At 41.4% G+C, this 21,124-nt stretch overlaps 1 protein-coding gene across 9 annotated transcripts in view; it reads left to right on the top strand.

Moving 5' to 3' along the window:
• The window catches only part of LOC128154031 (5-hydroxytryptamine receptor 2A-like), a 108,147-nt gene that overhangs the window by 66,063 nt on the left and 20,960 nt on the right, over positions 1-21,124 (top strand). For 8 of the 9 annotated variants that reach the window (XM_052814070.1, XM_052814071.1, XM_052814072.1 and 5 more), the window contains one exon: positions 18,769-18,969. The exons of the other annotated variant lie outside the window; for it this stretch is intronic. In XM_052814070.1, coding sequence (XP_052670030.1) covers positions 18,769-18,969 — 201 coding nt within the window. The remainder of the gene's footprint in view (positions 1-18,768; positions 18,970-21,124) is intronic. 9 annotated transcript variants of the gene reach the window in all.

The following is a 21,124-nucleotide window of genomic DNA, read 5'->3' on the forward strand; positions in this document are numbered from 1 at the left end:
CATCCCAGCCTGGTAGTGGTGGGTGTCAGGTGTAAACAAGCCACGCATGCACCATTCGATAGTCTCGGCACATTACAGCACTGCCAGACTGAGAGCTAATCCTGGCCTTTTTCAGGAAAATGTGCTTGTGGCCCCGATTTTCACAGATTGTGAGGGATGCTGCGAAGCCTCATTGTTTGCCCTGTGGGTTTGACAGGCTTTTTCATGGACAGAGCCTCTTGCAGAAAGGCCTGAACAAAATTGGTTGTGCTAATGTGGAAAATACTGTATAGAAGAATGAATCCGTATTTCTGAGATTAAATATGACCCATCAACTAGAAAAGAGAAGTCCTTTTGGTTTTTTGGTTGGTTTGTTTGGGTTTTTTTTCCTAAATGTAGAAAAATGAAAAACAGAAATTCTAAAGAACACCCTAGATTTTATTTTCTAAATGTGTTACTGTCTCCTTTGGTTTGATCAGTGGCAGCAGGCTGCAAGTAGGTAACACAGTGTAATTTTTTCCCCCTATGCTTACAGGTAGACCTAGGGAATGGCTTCCAACAAAATGCACCAGGGGAGATCCTGACCATGCTAAAGTCAGTGGGAACATTGGCAGCAAGTTCAGAGAGACTAGGGCTTTTGCTAGAGTGCCTCTCTGCCTCCTCCAACCCTCTTTACACTCCTCCTGCCTGGTCATGACTGTAGCTCTATGACTATGGCAGCATCCTTCATCTGGAAGGGTCCTAGATGTTTTGCTGCTTTCCTCTGCGTCTAAAGAAATCTCTTCTGCCACTGCAATGCAGCTCCCTTTGTGACATTGCTGTCTATTACGTTTCAGCACCATCACACAAAGCATGAGCTACTCTCCTGTTAAAGCTTTATGGTACATATAGGTAAGAGAAATGAGCTGACATTTGTCCAAGTAAGATGATCTAATGCTGTGCAGTGTGAAACATTCAGCTCAGTGCTGAAACGTGCTCCCAGCCTGTGCAGGGCCTGATCCTAAAGTGTATTTCAGTGGGCATTCACTTGCTTAATGTGGTTTGGCATGAAAAGCTTCTTGCGATTGCCTTTGCATTGGCTTTGTGAGGCTGGTTCTCCCTAAGGTGCTGCTTTTTTGCTCCATGTTTCCTGCTGGAAAAGGAGTGAACTCCTTTCTTCTGGGTTGGCTGAGATTGTTGAGGTTCTTTTGTTTATTTCATTGGTTTTGGTTAAAAAATAAAAATTTTTAAAAAGCAGAAGTAGCACATTCAATTCAGAGAAAGAAATCATATTTTGCTGAGCAACATGATCCAAATAGGAAAATGAAATCACAAAGAGATTCCAAGGAGAGTTTCCTGATCCCACAGGAATACAGGAGTGAAAAGGACTTTCTGATTCGCTGTGTCCTGTTGTTTGCTACCAAGTATTGGTAAGACACTGAGCTACTGCAGTCATATCTTACATCTTCCAGAGCCTGTTTCCTTTCAGGTCTGCCTGCTGTTGTGATGCTGAAGCCAGGATCTGTATGTGTCAGTGTGTAGCAACAGAAAACCATGACAAACCTCTGAGCACCTTATTACAAAATAAAAAATTAATCTCTTTGCCAACCTCAAGGTTCTTGCAAGAAGCATTTTTTAAATAGAAAATCCTAACACTGCAGTGTGAAAAAAGCAGAGCCTCTGTGTACCTTTGTACTTTGTAAGAAGTAAATATGCTTTGCAACTTTCCTTCAAAAGTTGATAAACTGGGCTGCTTCCCCTTTGCAGTTTTATCCAGGGGAACATGTTATCAGTATTTCCTCTCTCACAGCTCTACTAGGACACAAGAACTCATCACTAGGTCAGTTAGGCCCATCATCTCTAAACCATTTAAGGCTGTGGTCTAAAATTAGGCCAGAAGCTAATTGGTAATGAGAGCAGCTTGCAGAGCAGGTTTCTGTAACAAAGCCTTGGTGGGCACTTGCTAAGTGGAGGCAGGGTTTTTTGCACCACTTCCAGCTCCACAGCTCAACTTGAGATGTGGCCTGACCCTAAAACACATCATGGAAGCAGTTCTAGGTAAGCATGAACCGTGTAAAATATCACCCAGGCATCTCAGTGAGGATGTTTCCTTGGATGCAGCCTCTACAAATGTAGCAGAAAAGACTGGTGGAGTCCACCTTTGTCCTCCTTCCGAGTTCCTGAGAGGTGAAGGGAAATGTTAAAATACTCTAGATGATTTCAGTGGATTAACTCCTACTTACACTAGTTGACCATATGGCCTTACAGTTTTTTAATTTACCCACAGCATGTATGCTGCATCCAATCAGGGACCTATTTTTCATATTTTAGACACTAAATTGGATAAGCATGTCTTGCCTGCCTGGTGTAATTGAGAATTGCCAATCCAAAATAAATCTTTTATGTTCAAGTATGACTCATTAGAATGATTTTGAATGGCACACATTTAAATGCTGTTATTTAATGCAAATAAAGCTTTAGATACAATTATATTTTTTATTTCATCCTTTTGCTAAATTTTTTGGAAGATGCAGTGGGTTTTAAAACTCACAAGAGTGTAAAGCCCCCAAAACCTGGAGTGTGTAGAGTTACATTTCTGTTTCACAGGAGTACTGATGTCAGTTTAAATACAGCAGCAGTTTTAATGCTGTCAGTACAATCTTCTCATGCCCAATTTGCTTCTAGATCAGTGAAGCTAAACGTGCTTTAAAATGCATGAATCTTTGTTTACTTTTTATGACAGTAGCCTGTTAGATCCAGTAGTAGCTTTGTAAGTGCATTGCCTCGTTGTAATTAACTTTTATATTTCTTTTCAACTAAACTCATAAACTTACATGCTTTGTAGCAAACCAGAAATTGATACAAGATAATGAGAAAAGCGGAATTGTTACATATAAATAGAAAGACCCTATGATGATAAACTGTTCCAGTGATAAATTTGCTACTTTATAAAGGTGCCAGGCAGATCACAGAGATAACAAGTAAAACGAAGACAGCTAATGTGTTTCCCACAGACAGATTTAGCCTCATCTGAAAGGAGGAACACCACCACCTCTGGGCACTGGGGCCATGTGAGACATGGCCACCCAGAGTCTTCCTTAGGTATGTTTAATCCCCTAATCTTAAACTTAAATTTTAAAATAAAGAAAAAGGATTTTACCAGAATTGCAGACATTTTACCAAGATTGTGTTCATTTTAGTCTATGTCATTGTACATACGTATTTACCTGTGATAGCTTCTTAAAGGGACTTAGATATGGATGCTAGTCCCAGCCCAGGTGCCCCTTTGCAAAACTTGCATGAATCTGGCTTCAGCTGTAGCTTGAGCCTCCCTCATTCTCACAATCTGTTGGCCATCTGGAGAAAGACCCAGTTAAAATGTGCACCGCCTCTCCAAGCACACCACAAAGCCTGGTGCCCAAGCAGCATCTGCTCAGTGAGCAAGGGAGCTGCCTGTGAACTGACATTTGCTTCTATTGATTTTTGTGAGCAGTGTGATCTTTTTTTTTTTTTTTTTAAAGGGGGGGGGGGAGAAGAATAGTAAATTCCATGAAATAATAGAGCAGAAAGGATAGCAACTCCTTTTAATTGTTACCCAAACATTAAATGGACTTAGGAAAGCGGGAAATAAAATATTCTCCATTTAGAAGCATCATGTGTGCGACCTGGAGTTTAAAACACAGATATGACCACAGCAGCCTGGCCTGAGCTGTGACAGAGGAATGCATCTCAATGGCTTCATCCCTTCTGTCCATCCCAAACACCCCCTACCAGTTATTACTTTTATTTCTGTTTTCTCTTATGTATAAAAGCCCTTGCTTCCCCTTCTAGAAGGTGCCTGCAGCTTAATCTAGCAACACTTTCACACCCCAAACATCTAGGACATATTATCTCATACTGAGAACTTGCTATCTCTTCTCACTCACCCCAGCAGAATGAAATTGCGATGAGGACCTAGTTAGTAGCTTGTGTTTCTCAGCACTTGCCAGTGAGCAGTTATAATTTCCAGGAATGGTCCTACTTGCAGTCTGTTGTAAAGATTAACATATGGCTCATTTTCCTGTGCTGGCTGCAGCTGCAGATATTGGAGAACATAAGGAGAAATGCAGAAGAACTCCAAGGATGATCAGCTGTATTTCTGTACTCTGTCTTGACTTAACATGTAATTGAAAAACTTTCATCCTTGTTCTGTTTGGAAATTAAGCCTGTATTCACTCCGGAAGTCTGTTGTTGCATGTGGATAGACGCCTCATGTCAGCATTTTGCTGTTTGGTATATTTGTGTACATCCTATCATATCTGTTGCTTTTACTGTATTGTGTTATGGGCAGCATTTTGTGAAAATAAGTACGATTTCTTTTCAGCATATGGTAACCTTAATGTTCTTTATGGGATTGATACAATAATATCATAATTTCTTGCCTAAGGGCTCAACCTGAGTGATGGTGACATGCCAAGACCCCGAGGAACAGACTACTGCATTTTTAGAAGAGGTGCATGTAATGGGCCAACCCAGCCTTTGAGCTCAAAAGTATGGAAAAATCACTGCCATTATGCAGGTCAATACATATATAGACAGCTGCTTTACATAAGATGGAAAGAAATACAGAGAAGCAAGGTGAATCTCTGAAAAGCACTTAGATATATTTGAAGACAAATATACCAATGTAACACATTAGTTTGAATTATGAATGTTTCCAGGATTGGGTCAATTAACTCAGAATTAACTCAAATATTTCTTCTACTTCCTTTCACATCTGTCTGTTGAATTGATATCGTTAAATTCTACTCAGCAAATTATGATTTTAATGTCTCTGTGATTCACATGACGCACTCCTTGAAATTCTGGTTCTAGGGTTGTCTAATATTCATTAAAATATGCAGAAATACCCTCATAGGTTAGTTCACTTCCCTGAGACCTAACGGTAAGAGTAGCATTAAGTTCCCACTTTGTGTTTTTAGCACATGCTGGGAAAGAGGTTTTGATATAATTCATCTGTTTGCATGGTGATTAAATGGAAATTACATTGATGGAAGAGGGGCCACATGCCAATTGCTCTGCATTGCGCTAATTTGCACACTGCCTCATTGACACAATACAACCCTTTTCTGAATGGACAACTCAGAAGCAGAACGGACCCTCACTAGCTTTTCTGCCAAAATTGTCATTAAAGATGCTAATGAGATGAGGGGAATTTGTGCATGAGCCTGTAACGAAGCCTACACTGTGATTACCAATATGTGCTATATCAACAATTTTGGTTTCATGTATTAATTTCAAATATATATTCCATTTTTCCAGCCTCCTCCATGTTTTCTGGTTGTAATAACTCTTGTTGTTGGAAAACTTTACTGTTCCTGCAGGAACTCTGATAAGCACAGTGACAGCAGTGGATTTAGTGAGTGAATCTCTCGTCCGAGATGCTGTCTCGGTTCCTAGATGAAAAAGGTTCAGAACTAAAAAGTTCAACAAGTAATGCAAAAACATGAAATACCTAGTTCCTCTATCAACTCTTAGGTACGAGATTTTTATGGGCAAGGCAGGATGGTCGATAAGGTTCTGTTGATTCTCTGTTATTTTTTGGGCAGTTTGACTTCCATTGCTGTTGACATGTTGGCAGCAGGCTCTCTTCTCCAGCTGTGCTGGCGTTATCGGGACAGACCAGTTGTTACCCTGACCAATCTGTTTCCACCTTCTGATGTATAATTTTTTTTGCAATGTGTTTATTTTAGGTAAGTTTTGGGTGTTTTGATTTTTTTTATAAATACCTATTTCCGTCCCCAATCAGAGGCAGCAGCTGCAGAAAAAGGTCTCGGTGTTGTTGGGATATGGAAATTGTATGACAGGCTTTTACCATACCTATTTGGCACCCACTGGGATGCAGAAGACTGTAAATGCGTGTCTGACACCTATGAATACTGATGGCTGTTTTTAAGAGGCAGCAGAGCTCTGTCCTTATGTCCGTGCATTTGTTCTGAATGGTAACTACTTCTCACTCCGCTATTTAAATTTTGAATTTGTTGGGTAACATTTTGAATTTGCCAGTTAAGCCTTTGTTCATTCCCTCTTTTCAGCTGATCTGAAGTAAATGGAAAGAGATTGCTTTTTAACACAGCAGAAGCCAGAAGTCGTGTGTCTACTGTTAAAATCTAGGTAGCTGTCTCCACCCAAGACGCACAACAGCAGAACAAGGTTATTTGTTTGATATAACATGGCAAGTCGATGTTGACAAGCATGAACATAGGAAAAACAACTTCCAAGATGAAGTCCTTTAAACATACCCTTTACATCTTACATTATCTACTTTCCATAATGATTTTTCCAAGTTTTTCCTAGATCATATTGGGATAAGTACCTCTTGTATCTTGAGAGTAACTAGTTCTACTACGGCACTCATATGACTCATTTACATTTGTTAAATCTACGGCAACACTTATTTTATTACGTTTTGGTAGATTATTATGTTAACACATTATTTTATTATCATAGTTATCACTGGTTTTGATTTGTAATCAAGTACAAGATTACACTGTAATAATGGTATAACCATGATAATAAAATAACGTTGCACTTGATTACAAAGCAAAAACAAGTCTATCAAAAAACCCAGTGGTATAACTTAACTAAATATCATTTCTTTAGTTTCCTTTTCCACCTCATGAGACCACTATAATTTTCTGGGTAATAGTAATCTTTCTAATATATCAGTACGCCCACACTTCATTTATCCATATTAAATTAAACTTCTACTTCATGTTAATGGAACTTACAATAGGCCTATAATTTCTGCAAAACCCAAAAATAAAGGAGTACAACTGTACCCAGATGGTGGTCATATGTTAAGTTTCACTTTACCTCTGATGTTACCCATCTAGAATACGTTCCACATGCCGAAACATTGTTATGGGAAACGGGATCAACTCGTCCTACATTGCCGTTTTCAACACAGATCTTCTCAGGATTCAAAACTGCGTACCTGCATCATTTGTCAGAGAGGGACATAAAGTCAGGCAGGATTGATGTTGCTGCCTGTTTGTTTTCTTTTTGGCTGAGGGATGTCACCTGAATTCCAGGATGTGAGGATGAAGGTACACGTGTTGGCATAGTCTGAGGCATTTCTAAATCTTTGGATCTGTAAAGAAAGCTGTGCTGAGTTGACTCTTATGTGTCCTCATGCAGCAGTTTGACAACAATCTGGCATCTTATAGGCTGTAAGTGCTGCAGTGTGAAAGGACCATAATCTAAGATTAAATCTTATTCCAGCTTCAAGTCTTTTATAGTAGACTCTGTTAGTAGTGAGCAGTTTTAATTAGCAACAAGTTGTGTACAAAATGCTTACAATAATGCAAATCCTTAACATCATATTACATGGTTTTACAAGCTGGGCTGTCACACCGAATAACAAATTGGTTGCTTGGAGTAAAAGGCTGATTTAAAATCATGCTGCATTAGGCCAGTTGGGGGTGTATCAGCTCTCCCGGGCGGGCGTGGGCTGAGCGGGGGTACAGAAGCCCCATGCTTCTCAAGAGGGACAGCGCAGCTTCGGCTGAATGCGACCCTCCCAGACTCCTGCTTTCCCAGGGTTGCTTTGGGTGCTCGGATGCTGGTGACAGGGTGACCTGCCCTGTTCATGGCAAGGGGGCTTGGGATGAGCCAGTCTTCTCTGAGTATCATACCCAGATGGGAGGTTGGTTCCCAGCTAGGCTGAATAAATCAAATCCTACAGCAGGGCCAGGAGATGAGTCTCTCAGCCGTAGCACTGGCTGCTCCTGGGCTGATGACAGAATGAGCCTGCAGACCTCTGCAGATGAGAAAGGAAGAAATACTGCAACATGCCGAGGTGAAGTCCACAAGCCTTCTTCCCTCCGAGGCTTAATGTAGAGACATCCCCAGATTGTAATTCTGTGCATACTTCCCCACGGAGAGGTTTGATTAAACATGAGCCCTTAAAGTTCATATTTTCTTGCAGTGATACAAGTGGAGGAGATCACAAAAGGGGCTCTCCACTCACATGTCCGTGTCCTGCAGGTGTCTGGGCTGTCTAGGAAAGCCTCCTATGCCACTGACAGAGAAACAGGCTTTCCAACAGGCACCACGCTGTCCAGCTTATCTGCCAATGAAGCTTCTGGACCTAGTCCTGCTGTGGAAAATTATTTTCCAGGCCTGTGAAAGGAGCTTCTGGGGTTCCTATGGCCTGGAAATATGGGGAACCATCTAAGTATTGTGGGATAACAGGGCGAAGAAGTGGGGAAGGACAGCTGGGTAATTAAGGTTGACCGTGGAGGGAAGGGGACTCCAGACTTCGAAACACTGTAGAGGAAAACAAAGGCTACTGAAATGTGATTTTCAAGTGTTGTGCAAGATTTGAGAAGAGCTCAAGTATTTAAGTAACTTGGACTAGTTTAGCTGCCCTTGTTTCCTTCATCTCATTTCTACATCCTACTCCTCAGTTAAAAGAAAGTTATCAGCAAAATTTCCCCCAAAGTGTAAGTCTGGGTTGTACCAGTACAAGAATCCTGGTGGATAACTGTAGGTTTCTGGGTGCAATCTGAGGGTTGTTTGCACATTCGCATGGTTCAGCAGGTTATTCCTATAGAGTATAGAATTGATTAGCAATACATGCATTTTCTAGATTGTTATTAGAATTATTTAATTAAATATTTGAACCTTGGTTGCATACTGGATGAATTCTGTTCCACTCCTGCTTCAAGGATGGACAGTGATTCTTTGTTGCATTGTGTTTTAATTGGGGTGGGTTGCACGCGCATGGATTGCTATGCTGAGTTGCTGCGTGGTGGCCATTAAACTCCTAGAAAATGGTGGTGCTTGCTCACATGTTCACAGACTTCCTTGGGATTACTGCATATGTAATAGTGTTCATTAGCAAATTATTTCCTTGAGAAAGCCACTTAAGGTGCTGTTCTATCACCTTTCAGGCTCCTACAGTGAAAGTTTCCAATGTGCCAAACTCCAGCCTGATGCTTCTCCTATAACGAAAGATGTATCTGTTCTTGGTCAGAAGCAGCCTGAGCATGGTGGCAGAAATGCTTTGCAAGCGGGAGGTTTGCATCTAAGGTATTCAGTGACAGGACAGTAGATGGCACTCAAGTATATGGAGCAGATTTTTGAGGCTTCTTAGCAACCCCCAAAGAATTGCTTTTTACAGGGGCTTCTGTGGAGCACTCTCATGCTGGCATTTCTACCTGTACGGTCACGAAGAATCAGAGATGGCCATTGGCTTGGAGGAAGCTAAACAGGGAATGCGTTTTGCAAGTCCTCTGCTCTAAGAAATAGCAGAAATGGAAATAAACATTTGTGAGCATGACCAAAATACAGCTTATTTCCCTTGCTTGAAGTGATTTCTTGCCATTATCAGTCTCACCTACTGCTTATACTGGCTTTTAACCTCATCAGAGAAGCAAACTGTGACTCACACTGGCATGAAGTTCAGCCAGACAATTAACCCACTGTCCCTAATAGCTTTCCTGCTGTTGAGGAAGGTGCACTGTACAGTAAGAAGGAAAGCTGACTCATTGAACTACTTTGATATCCCTAAATTCATCAAAGCACTTGAGCGTGGGTTGCACTTCCCATTGGCATTAGACCGGTGCAAGCGTAGTGCTGAGCTGAACGAGGGCTGAAACGATGGTTTTATCCTGGTCACATCCAGCAGCCTGTGAGCAAATGGGAGGCAAAATCACTCCTGCTTTTCAAACTGCAGATCTTGCTTTGGCCTCACATTATGCTTTTTCTCCCAAGATGCAATTCTTTACTTCCCCCCACATAGGGGGAAAAAAAATACTGGCCAGCCATGCAAGGTATACCAGACTAACAAAACTCCTGAAAACATCTGCATCTGTGTGCTCAAAGTTAATGCTAGTGATTTGCAGAAGTTGGTATAGAGTGAGTATGTCAATTCTTATTAAATTGGCTGTCTTCCTGAAATATTTAGTAAAAGCATTGGCTAGTTAAAGATGACAGACCTGTGCTCTCTGAATACGGAATCCTTTACATCAAATGAAGGAAATCCTTATTATGTCTCTTTCTGAAGTCAGACATTTTATCAGGATTTGGAGGCCAGTTTATTCAGATGCATTGCCAGGAGGGAGCCCGAGCTGAGAAGGAGGATTAATCCCAGGTAGGCTCCCAGACAGCTGTCAGGATGGCACGGACGTCTGAATTGCCACTGAGTTATGTTGAAATCAAACCTAAAAAGAAAGATCTAAAAAAATCCCCTCTGTATGGTTTTGTGTCCTGGCCCCAGACCCAGTCCTAGGGTCAAGCCATGGTCTAAACTTTATTTGATATTAGAAACTCTGCGTTCGAGCAGATGCCTTCTTTGTTCCAACTAAGGAACTGCTCAACAGCCAGCTGTTACCTGAATAAGGCCACATCATTTTCAGTTCTGAATTTTAGTTTTCTCAAATGACCTGTATGTTTTGGCAGCTATTTCTCATGCTAATGGATCTTTTTCAATTTCGTCAAAACTAGGGAAAACCACCTGTTATGGTCACATGTTTATGCACTTTGTTATGAAACAGGTTTTTTGGAAAATATTTATATTTTTACATTTAGAAGGTATTCTTTTGGGGTCTGTGTTTGCTTGTGGGCTTATTTTCCAGTGTGGTGTTCGTTCAACTGTTGTTTTATTAGTTGTTTAAATAATGGGTGAAGGCTGACCCATAACCTGTATGAAAGAAATTAAAGGAGAGGCCACTGTCCTGCTGTTGTGCTGACATACAGAACATCAGTGAAAAGAATGTTTACTGGTGTGAATATTTTATTAGACTCTGGTTTCCTTTAGACAAAGTATTATGAAGAACTTATATCTCAGAATTGTGTGAAGAGATCGTATCTCTGTTGGAGTTAAAATGCTGTAGGGAACCCAAAGTTGGTGATACAATTAAATTAATTGTACCATTGCCCTGTTAACTGTCTGTATCACTCAATGTAAAAATTCCAGATGCAGCTACAGATGCTTAAACTGTGAGCAAAGAACATTACTGACCCTAGAAATTTTTCCTCTCAGCTGCAGTTTCCTTCAACTACAGTTTTAGTCTCTGCCGATAAATGAAAAGATGAATGTAACACATGGTTTCATAGAATGACAGACCTCACCAGAATAATTTGATATTTCCCTAAGAGAAGAGAAGCTGCCTTTGGGATGGCAACAGCGTTTTCTATGTTTTCTTCTTAGCAAACATCCCATTTTATTAGCAGGGTTGTTTTAAGTATAGTATGTGATAAAGCTGGCTCCTTGCATTTAAAATATTACTTAAATGATATTAGAGCAACCTTTCCCTAGATCAGATAATTACATCCATTCTGGCTTTAAATTTGCTTCTCTCTTACAAGTCCTGTCAAGACTGCAAGTCATTGCCATACTAGATAGAAAGCAAAATCTAACACAGTTATTTAAAATTCTCAAAACAGCATAATGGGTGCAATTGTTTAATTTGCAATAATACACAGTCACATCAATTAATTACTGTAACTTGTGAGGCAAGAACCAAAAGACCTTTGGAGGCATATCCAGCTCCGCCGGGGTTTCCCTCGATGGTGGGGGGTTTCCAAAGGAGACCCCACTGTTCTGTGCCCATTGCCTACTGCTTCCTGCCCCAGGGCCACTTGTGCCATGCTGATGGCTCCATGTGGTAAAAAACGAATAGCTCAGAGGAAAACTGAAGCTCAAGAATGGTGGCACGGCCTGGTTTGGATGTGATTGGTGGCACAGGCTCAAGGAAATCCTTTGTGTGGTGTTGCGCTATGGCAAAATAGCATCTTCTGGGTGCAGAGGTTGGAGTCAAGTGCAGGGTGCAAGCAGTGGTCTCACGAACACTGTGTCTGGACAGAGTGTCACCCTCCTTTTCATACTTGGTGGTCTCTTTCACCCTCTTAGCCATCATATGACCTGAGAGCCCATCCTCTGCTGAGCATCTCTTGGGACCCTCAAGCCTTTTTTGACTTGCAGCATTCAAGAATACAGTCCTTTTCCTAAAAGGCATCTTCATTCTTTGTGTGTAGATTATGTCCCTGTGCTTGGCTGTGCTAGGATATGTGTTATTTAAGGGATCCAGACAGCTTTAGGATAGCCTTTTTTTCCTCTAGAAGAATGCAGGCTAGAAACTTAAAGGTAAACTCAATTTCTCATGTAACACAGCACCCAGGAGTTCAGTACGTCAGAAAAACATTAAATTCCACTCGATGATAAAATCGGAAGCATTGGCAGTGCTGCCCTTGAGACCAGCAGTTCCTCTAGCCAGGAAGCTTGGCTGCACACGTGTGATCCCTTCTGTGGATGTGCTGGTAATCACTGAGGACTGCGGAGGGCCAAGCAAGACGTTCTGTACTTCTCAGGCATGATGGAGATTTTTAACATTCTTGGCTGTGTGACTCTCAGGGTGATATGGATGTCTCAGAGTCATTTGTCTGTGTAAATCTGAAAGAAATAAATTGGCAAAAAAAGAGAGAACATAGCTTTACACTTACTGATGTGGTATTTCAGGCTAAGAAATACTTTACTTCCTAGATAAGAGCAAGGGAAGAGAATCATTTAAATTCTTTCATTCCCTTGGGAATAATGCAATGCAGTAATGTTAAAACTGTATGTAATTGCTTTCTATTTTTGTAAAGCCTGTGGCAGCTATGAAACTTTAAAGTGAATACTGGAAAGTCTGGTTAGTATAAAATGCTTCAGTTGCAGTATGTTAATGGCGCAATGGGGGTTAAAAGACTTCTAGCAGTGGGCAAGGGTAGGCTTTTTTCCACAGCCCACAACAGTAGATTTCTCTGGAATGTGTGAAAGAATCCTCAAAAGCTGCAAAATCTTCAGAAAGTGACAGCTTTTGGGTACGTCTTCTGGGTTGCTGTTTCCCATCGCCTGCATGCTGCTCAGAGTTACTCAGGGAAACCTGAGCGAACGCTGTTGTTGAGTATTGCACTCTTCTTCTCATTTTGAAAGGCCGAACACTCATTTCTCAAGGAATTAGGTGAGACATCTCCTGGATTTTTGTCGTTGACCTTTCCGAGAGTCAGAGCACTACACAGAGCAGTAGATCAGTGTATGGCCGGGAACAGGTCCGTGGCAGCTAGAGGATGATCAAGAGGTGCTTCAGGCACGTGCTGTGTTCCCATGTTAACTGCTGGGAGTTTATGCTTTGTACTGGGATTAAGATTCATTCAAGCATAATGATTTCCTACCATTTTTAGTCCAATTCATTCAAGACCTACTAGTAGTTAAAGCAAAACATAAATGCAGTAACTATCAGAACCCTCAAAGGAGAAATATTACATGTATTTTAGTTTTTGACCAAGCCAATGAACAATGTTAAAAAAGACTGTATTTGAACAGATAAGCATTTCTAGTTCTTATTCTGCACCTCTTAGCTCTGGGGTTTTTTTTTTATATAGGCATATATATATATATACACATTATATATATGTGTGTGCAGGTATGTGTGTGTATATATATATGTAAAAAGTCGTCATGAGCCTAAAAGACAAAATATACCCTTATTCTTCCTGTGTGATTTTGAAGGGTGGTTTTTACCCTTTTATCCATCCCGATAGATATAAGGCACTGGCTAAACACAACAATGTGTTCTGAAGCCCTTTCCAAATTCCTGTTCGTGGTTGGAAAAGAAATGATTGCTGCAGCTTACTGTGAATTTGCCATGAAAAATTTCTGAAGCTACAGGGATGAATTTTACATAACTCTTCACCTTGTTGTGGTGTAAGCAGGTATTTTGTCACTCTTATTCCAGATTTGTCCTGAGTGTTACACTGCATATTCCCAGGAGGTATCCTGAGGCAGATTGTGCTATAGAAGTATTAAATATGTACAAGCAATAGACATTTTTTAAAATGTAAATATAGTGAGCCAGTTCATTTGTAGCGTGGAGTGTGTTTGTATGTGTACACACAACTCCTGTCTGCTCCAGCTTAGCACAAAAAGCTGGGTAAAGCTCAAGAGATTGTGTTCAAGGCTTTGGGGAGAGGGAAAGGGGTTTGCATCACCCTCCATCCATTCTGCAGTCTCATAGTTTCTTTTCAGCCGCAGGTTTATTTTTTCAGTTCAGCCATTCTCCTACAGTCTGGACTAATTCTGTTTTACCATTCAACGTAATTAATTTTGCTTCCATTTGCTCTGTTTTGGATTTTTCAGTCACCTCCTGCTGCAGTGGCTGGTAATTTTGACTCTCATGCAGTGAACAGCACAATGACCATAATAACAGTGTTATACAACACTTTTTACCCATATGCATAAAACCTCTGACAAAAGTGATTAAATTTCATTGTTGCCATCTTTCTTGATGGAAAGCACAAAAAATTTAAGGGAACTCTCATCTGACAGAAAATTAGCTACACACAGAGATGGTCTGTGACTTTGCCAAAATGTTTTTGAGTTTCTGTATTTTGCTGCCAACAGTTTGTGCCCATTTCAGCTGTTCAGTGACACACTGGAACTGTGGTCTGCTTTTTCATCCCAGTGCAGGAGATGAAATCCCACCTATGGACCATGACACCTGCTTAAATATGAGTGTTTGACCCATGTTTCCCACGAAGAATGACAGCATCTCAGGTTCCATGGGATGCTATTCAGCGTTGGAGGCTGAAGCGATATACACAGGCATTCTGCAGAAGTTTCGTTCCAGGATTTCATACACAGTGGTTTTATCCTGATCAGAGCCAGAAGCTAACTCTGATCTAAAAGTAATATATTGCAATAGTATTCTATACACTTTTCTCTATTAATTTGTTCAGTGTAAACTTCTGGCCTCCACAGAATGCCTGAACGCAAAAAAATCTGCAGTTTGATTACACACTGGGTAAAGAAATACTGCCTTTTTTTCTGACCTCCTGGATTCATCTAATCCCTTCAGCGCTCTCCTGTCTGGTCTACCAGCCAGTGCATTAAATATATGACTGATTTTAAGGGCACAGAATAATTCAAGGTACAAAAGTCAGAGTTTCTTACAAAGAATTTGGTTTTTCCTTACCCAGGTGTTTAGTACTGTTTCATTCTTTCTGGAGCCAAATTTGGACTGAGATGCATGCTTTCCATCGGAAATGCAATTACTAAAGCTTAGAAGCGCTGGGGTCCAAGAATTTATTTCACTCAGTCATCTGCACTTCTAAATATACGGTAATTGCTACTCTCTGTGTATGAAATGAGAGAAAATAGAACAAATTAGAGAAATGTTACCTTCTGCAGATAGAGTATTTCTGAGGATAAGATTGTTTTAAAGGTATAACATTGTTAACAGAATTTATTTTTAATCCTCGTTTGCATCTTGGCACAGTCACAGGGCACATTTCCTATGTTTTGTACATTTATTTGAAACAGAATTAGAATAAGCTTTTTTCTTTTTTACAAATTACTGGCTTTGTAGGCTGTGTAGGTGTTTTTCAAATGCATACACCATGCTTACTTAAAAGTAATTGCATTTCAAGATAGGATATATATTATGCCCTTCCTATCAAGGTATAGTCATGTGTTACAAGCTGCCATTCTACAAATTTCCAGAGTGACATTTTATTATTGCGGATCATTTTAGGAGACCTCCTGAGAAAGTAAAATGTCTCCTCATATAACTGCCTTTTCAGGTAGAAGCATAACGGAGTGCCTTGGGACAGTAAAGACTAAAAGGATTAGCCATTAGGAGGGCTCTTATATCACCTTTATCTTCAAAGACATCCTGACAGTTTGCCCGGGCAGAAATTCTGGGCAACATTACTTTGATCTGTTGGTGGCTGTGGTTCCTGTGGCGCCAGGGCTGACAGCAGGCAACACCTACTAACCTCACACCATGGGTATGAACATTTACTGTCATCTTTGCTTCTGCTAATTTTTTGGTCGTAATGCTGTTGCCTAGTTCACATCAATAGCAGAAGTTGTTCCAGAGGGAATCAGTCATGGGAAGTGTTTGGGTAGCTTGAAGGAAGAAGTAAGAGAAGCTATTCATCATTCAATAATGCTGAAAAGGTGGTTGCTGTAGAAACCTTTTCCAGGTCTAGCAAATGTCAAGAATCAGTTTGTACCCACTGCAGCACCATAGATCAGATCGGAGATGCTCCCACACACAGGGACTCTGGAGGCCTGGCGTTCCTTTCTGGAGACACCAGAGATTTCCTGGCCATCTGCCTGATGGGGGGAGCAGCCATCCCCATCCCCATCCCCCTGTGCAGAGACTGCTGCACAGTCACAATTGCCCCATGCATATTCACAGGGACTGCTTCATCCATCAGGGCACGCTCCCCGGTGCTTTTCTCTGGTCTTGTGCTCATAGCTCATTTCAGCCTGTATGAGAAAGCTGGCTCTAGCAACTCAGAGGCAGAAGTAGCAAGGGATAAAGCGTGACTGAATGTGTTTTAGCTTGGACTGGCAGCAAAAGCCTGGGGCTGTACAGGGAGCACGGCTACCACTTGAAGGAGATCAGACTTGTTCTTCCCTGGAGCATTCACTGAGGCATCATTGAAGACCCAGCAAATCAGAGCTAAAGCTCTGAGCTCAATTGCAGGTTGATAGCAATGATGTCCTAAGCTATTGCAAAGTGTGAACAAGAGCAGGAGGTGCAGAATTTGATCGTAGCTTCATAAAGGGGCTGAGTCATAATCTAACCGAGTTCAATTCATTTCTACAGCAGAGGCGCCTTTTAAAGTAAAGATGCTCCAGCCACAAAGGGCTTTACTTATGTGCTGGTTTTGGCTGGGATAGAGTTAATTTTCTTCATAGTAGTTAGTATGGAGCTATGTTTTGGATTTGTGCTGAAAACAGTGTTGATAATACAGGGATGTTTTCGTTACTGCTGAGCAGTGCTTACACAGAGTCAAGGCCTTTTCTGCTTCTCACCCCACCCCACCAGCAAGTAGGCTGGGGGAGCACAAGAAGTTGGGAGGGGACACAGCTGGGACAGCTGACCCCAACTGACCCAAGGGATATTCCAGACCATAGGATGTCATGCTCAGCCTATAAAGCTGGGGGAAGAAGAAGGAAAGAGGGGACGTTCAGAGTGATGGTGTTTGTCTTCCCAAGTAACCACTATGCATGATGGAGCCCTGCTTTCCTGGAGATGGCTGAACACCTGCCTGCTGATGGGAAGTGGTGAATGAATTCCTTGTTTTGCTTTGCTTGTGTGTGCAGCTTTTGCTTTACCTAGTAAACTGTCTTTATCTCAACCAACAAGTTTTCTCACTTTTACTCTTCTGATTCTCTTGCCCATCCCACCAGGGGTGGGGAGTGAGCGAGCAGCTGTGTGGGGCTTAGTTGCTGGCCGCGGTTAAGTCTTGACAACTTCGTTCCCTTTGATAAGGACCTCTTAAATGCTTGCTGCTTTGGATTTCAGTCCAATTGCAGTCCATCTAGTAGAGGTGGTGCAAACTTGCTGAAATAAATGGTTTATCTCCCCAGAGCTGAGGTCTTGTGTGTGGGTTTCGTGAGTTACTTGGCACTTCTTCTGTGGGTTTCCCATTGGTAAAATGAGCTAATGTGTCCATCTCGTTCTGCTGTGCTCTTTGTGAAGGGTTCCTGGGCTTCACTGGGACAATTTGTAATAATTTGCTCTGGTTCAGTTCATCTCGGGTTTCTGCATGTAAGGTATCCTGGGTCTCTCTTGGCTGGGTAATTTGTTTCAAAATATGCTTTCTGAGACTAATGTTTCTCCCTTTCCATTCGAGATCAGTAGGATGGAGCTGCATCGTTCTTAATATAACATTGATTCTGCAGAGTGATGTTTTTGATCGTTGGGGTAAACTTCAAGATTGCTTTAGATATCCATGTTCTGAATGAAGACACAAGAATATCTCATTATTCAACCATTATGAAGTCTCTCATGTTTTCAGCTTCTATCAATACTGTTGATTTATTTTGATAAGTGTGTTAGAAGCCCAGAGCTTGGCAGGACACGTCACTGATCTCACGCAATCCATTCTGAGCATTAACATAGGAGTATCATTCACAAATCAATTTTCTCTGAACTTTAATTTGAATACCAGTGCCCCTTGAGGATCTTTCTGGGTCACTTTTATTCTCAAGCTGTACTTCAGCACTGAGTAAACTGATTAATAAATGCAGGCATCCAAATTAGCTGCGTGCCAGCTGCTGTCAGATGTAGCTATCTAGTCTGTTCAGTTTGCTGGCATACTTTTTTCTGTAAAGAGTAATACTCAGCTCTGTCTACCTTCAAAACAGTTTTCAAATTTCAGCCATTCAATCCCAGCTGCTCTGTAAGGAGGCAAGTATTCCTCTGTTATTAAGGCACACTGCCTGGGGAGAATATTTGAGGTGAAGTAGTGTCATTTAGCTAGTTGTTAGACTGTGTAGAAAAACTGTCTGCTACCTTTCTACTCAGCAGACAAACTGAGAAGTACATATCAAGAGAGCTTTAGAAAGCATCTGAGTGAAGTTAATGCCACATAGTGCTATGCAATCCATGAAAAGAATGTGATGAGGCAATTACAAATAAATGTAATATTTTATTTTGTAAAGATATGGGGGAAAGGTTAAGAGGGAGGAACGGAGCTAGAACGGTCACTTGGAGGCACTGCCAACTTAATGTTCCTTTGCTTTTAGCTACTGGTCATGGAAGACAGATGTGTGGGAACTGGCTACGGGTTTATGGAGTGTCCGGAGCCAGGGACTGCCTCGAGAGAGGTCCCACGAAAGGTTTCTTTGTCCACTCCACATGCATGTGCCCCTTACTGGTATCGTAGAGTTAACATATCCCAACGGTTTCTCAGAAATGATGGCCTAGCTTCCCAAATTATTTCCTTTTCTTTTTTCCTTTCATTTCTTTTCTCTCTATGTTTCAGATTATGCTTGGCCTTTGCCTAAACAGTTGTGCCCTATATGGATTTCCCTAGATGTGCTCTTTTCAACTGCATCTATTATGCATCTCTGTGCCATCTCTCTTGATCGGTATGTAGCAATACGCAATCCCATTGAGCACAGCCGCTTCAATTCCCGCACCAAGGCTATTATGAAAATTGCTGCAGTTTGGACCATATCCATAGGTAAGCAATGCGGCTCACGATCTTAACTGTGTCTTAATGAATAATAGCGTTACTCCAATTTTCATTTAGGATTTTTTAAGAGGATACTCAAATTAATTTACCTGGCCTGCATGCCCGAATATAATAAATGATTACTGGGAAATAGATGTCTTCCATTGCGGTTGGTCAGTGACCAAAATAAGCAGCCATTTTTCAGAATACCACCGCTTTCAATGCTGAAGCATTGCTGCTGTGTACATATCAATATGCCGATAATGACGGTAACACAGACAAATGGTACTATAAAACTGCTGTGTAAACAAAGCAGAAAACAGCATTAGCAAAGACTCTGGAAGGAAAACGCAGCCAGTACAAATGACATGTCTACACTGCAGTTAAACTCACTCAAATTCTGGTGGCGGTTTAAGTAAAGCAGCACGGAACGGAAGGCAGACTAACAGCGAGGTATTTACTGCTCTTGCGCAGGCTTTATAGCCTATGTTATACTCTGCCGCAGCTGGATTGCTGCTAGTACCAAGCTAGCAAGCTTGAAGTCATAGTAAATGAGCACTGGACATAAAAGAAGACATTTTTGTATCACTTTGATACAAAGCAATAAATACAGCAGCAGTAAAATAAGGAAGAAAAGGCAAAATGATAGCAAGATGACTCTGTAATATCAGGAATTTTATGTGAAGAAAAACATTTTAGGGGGAATTCTTTCAATGTGCTTTATAGAAGAGACATTTGGGCCAGTGTCAGAAGAATTGTACAACCACTTCCCTCTGCTGTATTGCCTTTTTTTCTTGAATAAAATGCAGTCCTACAAAGATTTAACATTTAACTTTTCTTTTATAAAGCAGTTGTCACTTTCAGTGCTGTACTGCAAGGAAAAGCATGTTTCAGGTGCTTGAACTTCTCTTGGGTTTTGCCTGCTTTGGAAGTGGAATATGATACTGGATGTCTGGGTGCTGCAGGGGCTACTTTTGAAGAAGCTTGCCATGGAAAAAGGCTATGGAAAAAGAAAAAAAAAATAGGGAAACATACCTTCTCTCCTCATGAATATAACAAGAACACCTGTTAGAAGCAAATTTTCATGTGCCATAGGCCTGCTACAGTTCCTCTAGGTAATACAGTGAAATTTCATTTGGTTTAATCAATTCATTTAAGATTTTGTTTTTAAATTATTATTTTAAACTCTCTGTGCTGCCTGTTTGGCATAGGAAAGAAAGCTGCTGAACTCAGCGCATAAGCAGTCACATGTGAACAACTTCACGCGCGGGATACTTGGGCTTGATTTGCATGGACAGTTCAGAGTTGGCGCAGAATCTGTGCCCTGTGTTGCACTGTAACGCAGAGGGAGCAGCCGGTGTACCCCCCTAGCAGAGCCATATAAATCTGTCAGCAGCAGTAAGTAGCACATTGCAAAACCTGGGCAATAAGACTGTTCTGCTTCCATTTCTGAAGCTAACTTGCACATTTTTGCCTGTGCTACCTTACATGTTCCAGACATATCCTTAGAAATTTTGGCTAGTGCTGAATGTGGCTGCCTGCACAAGCACCTTGAGGGCTGTTGTGGTTTGGATTATGCGTCCAAGGAATAAAGTAAGGCAATGAGTACTTCATGCATGGTTCACTGAGTAAGCAGACTAGTAAGCAAATCTGGGGCCTGACCAAATGGATGTAAAGACAGCCATAGACCTACCTCTTCCTGGAGTTACTGGGTGGGGAATGGGCTCAGGAAGATGGAAAATAGGAACATTATGGGCTCTACTGTCCCCCAAGGACAAAAGTACCCGAGCTAGGATAGGCAAGGTGACTTTGTGCTGCTCTAGAGTGCAAACACCTCACCCCTGCCCAGCTTTCTCAGGTGATTTTATTATTGATCCTATTATTTATAATAGGATGTGAAACAGGTAAAATAACAAACACTAAAAGCTTGGAAAGGAGATGGAATGGCACTTTTCTTTTGCAGGCACATGGCTCATCAGCCCTCACTAAGGCAATGGGTGCTGCATTTATTCCCCAGCATCCAAAAGTCTTTAGGAGGAAGCTGTGAGCAGTCACTCAGCGGGACATCTGCAGTGCACAGTGCTTTTAGGGACTGCCCCAGGTAGCGCTTCCCTCCCCAGGCTGGGAAGGGAGATATGTTACAGCTGTACCTGCGTGTACCTGC

Source organism: Harpia harpyja, chromosome 18 (genome assembly GCF_026419915.1).
Source record: "Harpia harpyja isolate bHarHar1 chromosome 18, bHarHar1 primary haplotype, whole genome shotgun sequence".
NCBI classification, from domain to species: Eukaryota; Metazoa; Chordata; class Aves; order Accipitriformes; family Accipitridae; genus Harpia; species Harpia harpyja.